This window comes from Microtus ochrogaster, linkage group LG8, assembly GCF_000317375.1.
Source record: "Microtus ochrogaster isolate Prairie Vole_2 linkage group LG8, MicOch1.0, whole genome shotgun sequence".
Taxonomy (NCBI): Eukaryota; Metazoa; Chordata; class Mammalia; order Rodentia; family Cricetidae; genus Microtus; species Microtus ochrogaster.
Window position 1 is genome coordinate 11,627,370 of NC_022033.1, and position 12,183 is coordinate 11,639,552.

At 44.5% G+C, this 12,183-nt stretch overlaps 1 protein-coding gene across 1 annotated transcript in view; it reads right to left on the reverse strand.

Moving 5' to 3' along the window:
• Positions 1-9,680, reverse strand: part of Cse1l (chromosome segregation 1 like) — a 49,479-nt gene extending 39,799 nt beyond the window's left edge. Inside the window, exons 1-2 of the mRNA XM_005362868.2 lie at positions 9,541-9,680; positions 342-436 (exon numbers count right to left, since the gene is read on the reverse strand). Of these exons, the coding sequence (XP_005362925.1) occupies positions 342-436; positions 9,541-9,677 (232 nt within the window). The 5' untranslated portion in view covers positions 9,678-9,680. The remainder of the gene's footprint in view (positions 1-341; positions 437-9,540) is intronic.
• Between the last annotated feature and the right edge of the window lie 2,503 nt (positions 9,681-12,183).

Sequence of the window (12,183 nt, forward strand, 5' to 3'; positions counted from 1 at the left end):
GTGACCTGACCGAAGATAACCTCCTGCCTACATGACCAACACGGGCTACGTGACCAACATAAACCACGTGGCAAGAGCTCAGACCCCTGTGCCCACCCCCCAACTCCATACCCTATATAAGTTGTACCGCATCTCTAATAAACTGAGGCTTCGACAGAAATTCCAGCTTGGCCTCCTTTCTCTTTTCTAGCTCATATCTTACAGATAGCGCCTCTCCGGGACCCTGGAACAACTGACCTGCCAGACGGGTTACCACCAACCCTAGACTGGTGACCCGTCGAGGCAATTACATGCCACGTGTCTCAAAGAATGAATCAACTAAAGAACAAAAACACCTTTACCTGGACGTCTAATAGCAGGATCAGGATCCAAGGTTTTCTTCAAATATTCTGTTAGTGTCTGCAAATTTGCATCACTGAGCTCCATTGCTCTGTATCTAAAATTTAAAAACAGTCCGATAAGTGATCAATTGAGGAGAAAGTAAATGAATGAATATGAATGAAGAACATAAATGAATCTTTTTGTTACTGTTTTTTTTTCTATTTTGCTTTAGGCAGGTGAGTCTAGACCACTGTTAGCAGCAGGTCAGCTCCAAACTCATTAGACCAGGTGGCCTTGAACTTGTGCCATAATTCTGCTTCTATATCTTTATAAAGTACATGAATCAGCACACTCGTCTATGAATACTTTTATATTACAACCCTTTTCTAAAATTATATAGTTGGAGTGGGTTTTTTTTTTCTTAATTGAAGTGGTAGGGGCAGGATCTTTGAGACAGTATTTCTGTGTGAACCCCTGGCTGTCCTGGAACTCACTTTGTAGACCAGGATGGCCTCAAACTCAGAGATCTGTTTGCTTCTGCCTCCAGAATACTAGGATTAAAGGTGTGCACCACCACCACTGGACTGAGAAAAAAAAATTCTTATAATTCTCCTGTGCTAGAAATGAACAAATGCAAAACACACATACATCCCACTGAACTACATCCCCAGTCCTCACATTACAAAGCTAAATAAATGGCTGACATAGATATAGCTGATAAAGAAAAACACAGCCCAGGAAACTGCAGAGCATGTAACCATGGTCAACAATAGTGACTTTAGGCACAGAGAATAGGTTTTAAGCGTTCTAACACATAACAGGAGGCTAACTAGAAGAACGAGCACTTGAGACTCTGGGTTCAGTCATACCATTTAGCTTACAAAAGAGCTGTAAGGCTGCAGGTGATTTCTAAAACCAGACTAGTGATGGGTGCAGAGTAGTTAACTATTAAACTCAGCAGAACAGTGCATTTAAAATAGATGAATTCTATGGTAGATATAACATACCTCAATAAACCTTTTTAAAACCCACTTTTGGGGGCAGCAAGATGGTTCAGTAGGTAAAAAGCACTTGCTGCTCAAATCTGAATTCCATCCAAACCCCACATAAAGGTGGAAAAAACTACACCCAGTTGTCCTCTGACATGCACGCCATGACATAGGGTCTACCCCACTCCACCCCACCCATCATACACACAAAATAAATAAAAGTAAAAAGTGAAATAAAAAACCATACTTCTGCTTAGATTTGATTATAACATAATAAACTGGTAGCTTGTAGACCCCAACACATGCTCGCAAACTGAGAAATGTAGCCTTTCCTGGGAAATCATACACCAAATTATCCTTAGGCTGCAGAGGAGAAAAAAAAAATTGTTCAACTGGGCAGCCTTTAATCCCAGCATTCAGGCAGCAGAGGCAGGCAGATCTCTGTGAGTTTGAGGCCAGCCTAGTCTACAAAGCGAGTTCCAGGACAGAGAAACTCTGTCTCAAAAAACAATCTTTATTGAATCTTTATAAATTCAATAAAGCTAAGTAAGAAAATGTCAAGCATACCACGATTCAAATTACATTAACTATACATAATTAATTTTACTTAATTTTGTGTAAGTAGAAGGGAACTAAAGAGATGGCTCAACACTGGTCTCTCTTTCTGGAGGACCTGGTTTTAATTCCCAGGACCCATGACAGCTCACTATTATAATTCCAGTGTTAGCGGAAACAACACCCTCTTGCCTCCTCAAACCTATACACACAATGAACAGACATACCCATATACATAAAAATAAATCTCTGAAAAAAAGGGGAAAGAGTGGTATGATCTATTTATATGGTGGATACAGGGATTTTCATTGTCTTCCTAGTGGACTATAATTATTTTATATATTACATTCACAATCATAAAGTTTTAAATAGTTTTATTTTTATTAGTCATTTGTTTATTTATTGAGAAAGGGTGTCGTTTAGCCCAGTCTGGCCTCAAGCTTCGAATACAGCCTTGGATGATCTTGAACTTCCCAAGAGCTTGGATCACAGGTGTGTGCCACCATGCCTGGTTTGTGCAGTGTTGGGGACGGAACTCGGCTCTAAATATGCTAGACAAGCTTTCTACCAACTAAGGCACATCTCCGGCCCTATAGTGACCTTGTCTCAATAAATAATCATAGTTGACCTTGAACTTTCTTCCCGCTCAGCTACCAGAGCACCCAGAAGACACAATTTAAGAAACCAAACCTGTAATCCCTTCTGCAGACTCAAAATCCCTCAATCAGTAAACTGAAAGGATTTCAGTTTCTTACAGACCTATTGTAATCTCTCTCTAGAGTCCCAACCCACCCCCCAATCAATTAATGGAAAGGGTTTTGTTTTTGTTTCTTACAAGTATGTGTCAAACTCATCTGGCAACAAAATCTGACCTCAAAGACCAACAAGATGGCTCAAAGGGTAAAGGTGCCTGTCAACAGGCCTGATGATCTGAGTTTACTCTTAGCACCCATAAGGTGGGAGGAAAGAGACTGACTCAAGAGTTGACCTGACTTCCGCACATGCACCATGCCACCACAAATACATATGCACACCCACTATCTATCTCCAAAAACAATTTTAAAAAAATCTTGGCCTAGACTGCCTAAGACTACAAATATAATTAATAATCTAGTTTAGTACACCAATTTGTTTCACTAAAGAAATAATGTGTTGGTGGATGGTAGTGGTGCATGCCTTTAAACCACGTACTTGGGAGGCAGAGGCAGAACTGTGACTTCAAGGCCAGCCTGGTCTATAGAGCCAGTTCCAGGATAGCCAGGGCTACACAAGGAACCCCTCATACCCCATCCCACCCCACCCTGAAAAAAAGAAAAGAAATAACATGTCTGAAGAGATAGTGAGCAGGCAAAATGTTGGCATGTAGTGGAAGGAGAGAACAGATTCCCCTTGACAACTTCTACACACGCACTGTGGCATACCTCCCAATGAATAAATAGAGAGAAAAAGATCATGCCTGTTTGTAAGTGCTACCCTAAACCCCACAAGGTATGCGGGGTAAAAAGTATATTCACATGCATGTCAAAAAAAACCCTAACCTCTGAGAAACATTGTCCTCTGGAGTAAAAATGTCAAAGGGATCTACAGGCAGCACTCAACAGCTAGGAAAGTTACTGGAATATGAAGTCACCCAAAATTTACTAGGACTGAGTCCTGATTGAATATGAAGAATTGGAATCATCTTCCAAAGGAAAATACTATGAGTTCAGTACCAGTGCTAGGAAGAGGCGAATATTAAGTAGGAGATTAACACTAGAACTACTGGTCCCTAGAAGCCAGCTGTTTCAGAACTTAAAATGTACTAATGGGAACCATTGAAGAGTTTTTGATTTTTTAAAATTTACTTATTTTATGTGCATTGGTGTTTTGACTTCGTGTATATCTGTGTGAGGGTGTCCAATCCTCTGGAACTGAAGTTACAGTTGTGAGCAGCCATGCAGGTGCTGGGAATTGAACCTGGGTCCTCTACAAGAGTAGTCATTGCTCATAACTACTGAGCCATTTATCCAGTCCTTTTGATTGCTTTTTTTTTAAGATGAGGTCTCACTGTGTAGCTCTGGGTGTTCTGGAACTTACTACATAGACCACTCTGGCCTTGAACACACAGAGATCCACCCACCTGTGCCTGTTGAGTGCTAGGACTAAAGATATATGTCACTATGCCCAGCTCACTAGAGATTTTTCAAGTGGGTGAAATTTAATTAAAGCAGAGAATTTGGAACTTTGAGCTGGTAATAGTTTGCAAAACAGAGGTAAAGGCCGTTCAGACAGTATTCTTAAAACGGGAGAGGGTAATTTCTATAAACTAATCATACAGTGCTAGGTGATTTATTTGCTTTACCATTTATTTGTCTTTTGAGACAAGATTTTTCTGTGTAGCCTTGGCTGTCTTAAACTTGCTCTGTTCACCAGATTAGCCTTGAACTCACTGAGATCTGCCTGCCTCTGCCTCTCAAGTGCTGGGATTAAAGGTAGGTGTGTGCCACCATCACCTGGCACCATTTTCAAACAATAAAGAAGGAAACTCAGGGGCTAATAATTTACATGCCCACAATGATAAGACCTGTCTGATCCATTAACACTTTTTCTGCTCACAAGGCAGCCTCTGAATGGAAATGACAAGGCTGAACTGAGAGCAGGGTGTTAAATGAGGGCAGCCTAGAAGCCAGGGAAATGGAGCAGCAGTCAAGGAGGATGATCAGATACCAACAGCACTTTTCTGAAGAATTAAAAAAACCTTTCCACCAACGTTTTGTTGAGACAAGGTCTCACAAAATGACCTTGAATTTATAACAACTCGCCAAGTGTTGAGATTACAAGCATAATCATAATCACAGTACTACCACAGTCTGCTAAGCTTTCACCTTGATATACACTCTGAAAAAGTGAAGCAGACAAGGACTCCTATCTAATGTACTTTCTCAGGGCATTTCCCAACAGCCAGAACCCAAGACCTTCAAAAACAAAACAAAACAAACAAACAACTATGCTGTCTGTATTCTTATCTTAGTCCTTTCCCCTTAGCTATAAAAGGATTTATCCCAAGGGAAGTCAATACTGAGCTTGAGGATGGGTGGCCAGACCCAACATGGGGCACAGACACAGGTATAGGTTATGGCCCACAAGTTTGATACACAACCTTGGGATCGCTGTCACCCACAATGCTGAGCTTATAGGCATTCATGCCCTACCTGACTTTAAATGAGTGCTATGAATCTGAGTTATAGTCCTTGTGTTTGCTCTGCTGAATGTTTACCAGGCCCTAGAAAAAAAGCAAAAGCAAAAGAACAGCCAGGCGATGGGAGGCAGAGGCAGATCTTAGTGAGTTTGAGGTCTAGCTACCCAAGAACAACTGCCAAAAAGACAAAACGACAGCCTACAGAATGGGAAAAGAACTTCACCAACCCCACATCAGAGGGCTGATCTCCAAAATATTCAAAGAACTCAAGAAATTGGTCATTAAAAGAACCAATAATCCAATAAAAAAAATGGAGTATAGACCTAAACAGAGAACTCACAACAGATGAATGTAAAATGGCTAAAAGACACTTAAGGAAATGCTCAACATCCTTAGCCATCAGAGAAATATAAATCAAAACAACTCTGAGATTCCATTTTATACCTGTTAGAGTGGCCAAGAACAAAAACACTGATGACAATTTACGCTGGAGAGGATGTGGGGCAGAGGGGAACACTTCTGCACTGCTGGTGGGAGTGCAAACTGGTACAGTCACTGTGGAAATCAGTATGGTGATTTCTCTGAAAATTAGGAAACAACCTTCCTCAAAACCCAGCAATACCACTTTTAGTTATATACCCAAAGGATGCTCAATCGTGCCACATGGACATGTGCTCAACTATGTTCATAGCAGCATTACTTGTCATAGCTAGAACCTAGAAACAACCTAAATGCCCCTCGACTGAAGAACAGATAAAGAAGATGTGGTACATTTTTACACGATGGAGTACTACACAACAGAAAAAAAATGACATCTTGAAATTTGCAGGCAAATGGATGAATCTAGAAAACATCATATTGAGAGAGGTTACCCAGACCCAGAAAAACAAACATCATATGTACTCACTCATAAGAGGCTTTTAGACATAAAGCAAAGAAAAACCAGCCTACAAGTCACAATCATAGAGAACCTAGACAACAAAGAGGACCCTAAGAGAGATATACAAGGATCTAATCTACATATGAAGTAGAAAAAGACAAGTCTTATGAGTAAACTGGAAGTGTGTGTGGGAATCATGGAAGAGGGCAGAAGGGGAGAGGGGAGGGAGGAAAGGGAGTGGAGAAAAATATATAGCTCAATAAAAACAATAAAAAGTTTTTGGTGTTGGGGAGATGGCTCAGCAGTTAAGAAGAGCACTGGCTGCTTGCTTTAGTATGCTTTCTATTGCTGTGGTAAATAACCACGCTCAAGCTTGGCGGGCCGTGGTGGCACTCACCTTTAGTCCCAGCACTCAGGAGGCAGAGGCAGGTGAATTTCTTGAGTTCGAGGTCAGCCTGGTCTACAAAGTTCTAGGACATCCAGAACAAAACAGAGAAACTGGGTCTCAAAAAACAAGAAAATATCATGCTCAAAAAGCAACATGGGAAGAAAGAAGAGTTTATTTTATCCCTATTGTAATATATCAGGCAGGGGAGTCAGGGCAGGAACTCAAGGCAGGAACCTAAGGCAGGAACCTGGAGGTAAGAAATGAAGCAAAGGGCACATGCTTCTAATCCCAGCACTCAGGTGGATCTGTGTCTACAGAGCGAGTTTCAGGTCAGTCAGAACTATTACACAGAGAAACCCTGTCCCTAAAAACCGAAAACAAACAAAAAATAGTGAAACAGCAGAGGCCATGTAGGAGTGCTATTGATTGGCCTGCTCAGTTTGCTCTTATACAACCTGTCTAGAAGTGGCACCACCAATAGTAGGCTAGGCCCTCCTATATTAATCACTCATCAAAAAAATTAATAATCCCAGAGACTTGCCTATCTGGCAACCTGATGGAGACAACCCATCAACTAAGGCTCCCTCTTACCCAATGACTCTTGCTTAGTCAAAGAACACAGTGCTTTAAGAGGAGGACCTTGACTCGTTCCTAGTGCCTACATTGCAACTCACAACTGTCTGCAACTCCAGTTCCAGGGAATTTTATGCCCTTTCTGGTATCCTCAGACATAAGGCACACACACCCGTGGTGCCTGAAGACAAATACTCATACACACAAAATATATACACACCTATTAAAAAAATCTTGAAGGAGGAGCTGAAAGTCTAGCCTCTTCCTATAGGTCCTCAGTTATAAATGAAGGTTTTGGGAATAAATACTATATCCCAAGGCCATCTCACAGACACCCATAATAAAATGACCCAAGATGTTTGTCTTTTCCTCAGATATGTCTACTGCACTAAGAGAAGCCATTTCTGGGGAGAGGGAAAGAAAGCCAATACGAAAACCCGTAATACACATTTAAGGGTATACCTACCCTTGCCTTAAAATTTTTACAAATTTATGTGTATATCTCTCTCTGCATGTTTCTGATTTTATGTATGTACACCTCAGCACAGATGCCCAAGGAAACCGAGGCCATCAGATTCCTTGGAGTTAGAAGTAGAGGCAATAGTAAGACACCTGTGAGTTATTGGAAACTTACTCAGGTCCTCTGCAAGGGCAATACATGCTTTGACTGCTAAGCCATCTCTCCTGTCCCCCAAGATTTCACCATATGCATTTATTGTGTGCCACATCATATGTGCAGAAATTGGAAGACAATGTGCAGAAGTCAGTTCTCTCCTGCCACCATGTGTATCCCAGGGAACAAACCCAGGTTGTCTAGCTAGGTATGGGCTACTTACCCTCAATCCATCTTGCCTACCCTATCCTTAGCTTTTTTAAAAGAACAGTTATTAGGTACACTTCAAGAGACCAACAGTACGTTGGACAGTAACTTGAGTACCTACTGCCTTTCTTTGCTTCTACTCACAGTAATCCACCATTCTATTAAATAAATCCACACTCCTTACAGTACCTACAAAGTCCCATGAGATCTCTCTTCTTCAAACAACTTGCTGGATTTTTCTATAATATCCCAACATTCCCTTAGTTTCTGTCCTTGAAAATTTGCATGCTAGTCCCTCTGCCTGAAATACGGTTCCCTCACTCTTCCCTAGATAGTCTCTGTTCAAATGCCACCTGTTCAGAGACTTCTGTCACTTGTCACTATCTGAAATAACCTAATTCGTGTTCTCTCCCCCAACTAGAAAATGAGGTCCCCAAAGAGAGAAACCGTGTCCATTTTTGCCCCTTCACTGTATCCCTAGGGATTAAGTAGAATGAAGCTATTAAACAAATAAAATAATAAATCAATTCCACAATTAGAGTACTGTTCGCTCACACACCCAATCCCGGGTGGAGAATGGTTTCCCAAATCCCAACTAGAAATCTAAGCAGCCCAGAGGAGGGAAAAATTCCTATGTGCACATGGAACGGTGAAAAGGGGTTGAGTGTGGTAGCCTCCACTTGGAGAAAGATAAATCTGGGGCCAGCTTGGGCTATGTAAGACCCTTTATCTAAAACTTAAAAAAAAAAAAGGCCTTCCATGTCTTCATGAAATAACAACAGGGGCATCCATCATGTGGCACGCGTACGTGGGACACAGCAACAAACAAGAAAACAAGAAAGGTTATTCTCGAAGGGTTTACATCAGAGCAGACGAGAAAGACGAGGAAAAAGCAATAAGAACTACCTATAAGGTCAGTGCTGCGGAGCAAAGCCATCTGGGTGCTGAGAACCGAGAAGTGAGAACGGATGCCTAGGAGGGGAACCTGAAAGGCACGGAGGCAGCCTCCAGCCTCGCCCAGACCTAAGATCACAGAAGGCGGGGGCGCCGAGAATCTTAAGAGCAGGGTGCTGGAGAGGCGGATGGGAGGCGGGCGGCAGCTCAGGTGAGCCCTCTGGGAAGCACAGCCAGCCATCGGGGGAACCGTGAAGCCACATCACCCAGGGTGCAAGGGTTTGAGGGGCGGGTAAAAACGCCATCTCAGAAGAGATCGCTCAACCTCTGCGAGAACACGGGACCCACCCCCAGCATCACATCATCAAAACACGAAAATTTTCGTAGAGCGGCAACGACTGCGGCCAGAGAGACACACTAAGTGTGCAAGAGGCCAGATTTTCCAACTCGAAAGCCGGCGCGCCCCAGGAAGGGGGAACCCCATTTGACTGTCCTAGGAGCACGAACGACTCAGCCAGGAGAGACCCGAGGCCCAGGTCCACTGTGGTGGAGACCGAAGGCCGGCGAAGCCTCCTTCCAACCCAGGACCAGACCTACTCGGCCAACTCAGGCCTCGGCGCCCAACACCGTTCACGCTGCGGGCCAAGGCGCGCCGAGAACGGACGCGCGGACGCGACCAATCAGCGGACGCCTAGGGAGCGAAGGGCGGCGGTGCGGCCAACCAGCGCGGCGCTGGAGGGGAAGGGGCGGGAGCTGCGGAAGCTCGCGTGAGGCCGAGCCTCGGGCTGACCTCAACCCCGGAGCGGTCAGGCTCGGCCCTGAGGCGGCGTGCGGGGAGGTGCCGGCGAGCGGCCTCCAGCAGAGGCCCGGACCCACTTCCCAGAGCTCGTCCCCCGCCCTCAGCCGCGCCCCTGCAGCCACCCTGCTCACTCCGTGCCTCACCTCGTGCGGGCACCGAGACCGAGACGGGAATCCCAAGCGAGAGCTGCAGCCGACGCTACCCACTCCTGCCGCTGCTCCGCCTCACATTCAAACCCCGGCAAAATGGCGCGGCGGCAAAGGTGGGGGCCACAGCGCATGTGCCAGCGAGGCCGAGACACGGGGCGGGGCCAGGGATCGTTTTGGTCCCACCCCTACTGGAAGGGCCAATCGGAACCCCGCTCTGGTCTGCGGTGACGTCGCGCAAGACACCGTGCCTTTGACGCACGCTGCTGGTTTGGATTTCTGAGCTCAGACCATCGCGTGTTCTACAAATGGTTCTTAATGACTCTTAACTGTTGGGTGGACTGTGCTCGTTCCCGTCAGAGAAGGGAGAGACTGTCCATCCTAAAACAAGCAGAATAACCGAATGAGTAAGAATTTCAAGCTAAGCCGGGCGATGGTGGCGCACGCCTTTAATCCCAGCACTCGGGAGGCAGAGGCAGGCGGATCTCTGTGAGTTCGAGACCAGCCTGGTCTACAGAGCTAGTTCCAGGACAGCCTCCAAAGCCACAGAGAAACCCTGTCTCGAAAAACCAAAAATAAATAAATAAAAATAAAGAATTTCAAGCTAAGGGATAGCCGCGCAATTAAGACATAAAACCAGCCTGGGGCTCCAAAGCCACAGAAAAACCCTGTCACAAAAAAGCAAAAAAAAAAAAAAAACCCAGCCTGGGCTGCCTGACTGTAGTAATCCCGCAGGAGGGAAGGCAGAAACAGGAAGATCCCTCGGTGAGCTCCAAGAGGTCCTGCCTCAAAAACTAAAGTTGGGAGGAACTGAAGCAGACACATACACACACAACACGATTTTAGACAGAAACTGGAGATGATAGTACGTGCTTGTTATCACTTGGCACGTAAGAGGCCGAGGCAGGAGAATCACCATATATTTGAGCCCAACGTAGTCTACATAGTGAACTTGAGGCCAGTCAGAGCTAGGGAGTGAGATCCTTTCTCAAAATATTTTTTTCAGGTGATGTAACCGGTGGCAGCTTGAAGATAACTGGGATGAGCAGGGGAGGCCCCTGGACAAGAGAAAACATTGCCTTTTTAAAAGCCAGGAGACAGCGGTGTGATGTCGGCTTGACAAGCACTGGGCAGAATAGCTGTTGGAAGCCAGCCTGAGCTAGACTTCGGACTAGTGAAATGTAATAAGAAAAGATCAGGGCCAAATGCGGGGTGGGGGACACGGACTCAGCAGCCAGCTCAGCTCCCTTTCTCTGTTCCTCCCAGCTCCAAGCTTACCCCACTTCACAGCACTGATATTTGCTGCTACCACCTCTGCCTGGATCTCTTCTAGATCCAACAAAGCCTGGCACCCTTTGCATTTGGTTTCAGGACAATGACAGCTCCCCAGGGATGCTTTACCCCTCTGAAACTGCCCACTCCACCTTAACTTGAACAGCACACCATTTAGCCCTTAAATGACTGCTCAACTTTACTTGAATTTCAGGGAACACTTATTTTTATAATGGATATTAATTGAGACCATTAATAACCCTAAGAAAGCATTATTTATATGAGGTTCCCATTAAACTGGGCATATTTTGTTTTGGTTTTGGATTTTCTAGACAGGCTTTCTCTGTAGAATGCTTGCTGTCCTGGAACTCACTCTGTAGACCAGGCTGATCTCAAACTCAGAGAGATTCACCTGCCTTTGCCTCCTGAGTGCTGGGATTAAAGGTGTGTGCCACCACCACCCAGCTGGATGTCCTGTGTCTTATCTAGCAGGCTTGATTTTATTATATCGTTCTTAGTTAAAATGTTTTTAAATATTTGTTTCTTTATGTAGGGGGAGGGGTACATGGGTGCGTGGTGCAGTGTGAAGGTCGGAGCACAGCTAGTGAGTCAGTTTTCTCCAGCTTGTAGGTTCGAGGGCTTGAACTCAGGACCTCAGTCTTGGCAGCAAGCACCTTTACCCTCAGAACCAGTCCTCATTATGCCTTCTGTCTGGCATTTATAGGTTTCTGCAATTAATTATCACCCACCAGCCCAAGAACTCTTATGAAAGTGCTCAGGGCTTACTACTCTTGTTCATGACTCCAATACCTAGCCCAACCTAGCTGTTCAATAAAGATGTGTTGAATATTTTTTTAAAGATTTACTTCTTTTTTATTTTCTGTGCACCATTCCTACAGTGCCCAAGGAGGGCAGAAGTAGGCGTTTGTTCCCTGGACCTGGAGGTTAAGGATACTTATGAGCTACCATGTGGAAGCTGGGAACTGAACCTGGGTTCTCTGGAAGAGCAGTCAGTGCTTTAACTGCCGAGCTCCCTCTCTGGCCCCATGTGTTGGGTATTCACACAGGAATAGGTGAAATGTCATGTACAAATACAACACATTTACTGTTGTGGCATTGATACAGATGATTGTCGCTGGAGCTGAAACTTGATGCCTCATTCCTGCTAGCAAGCCCTCTGCCAATGAACTACACCACCAGCCCATAAGCAATTATCTTAATCATACTAACCTACTTCTCCCAAACAACTATTTTCTTCTGGTCATGGAAAGTAGAAAGCTAATGAGTCTTTCATCTTTGAGAGCCATTCCGAAGGCCTGGAGCTATAACTCAGTGACAGAGCATTCCCTGGATTTTTTTTTTTTTTTT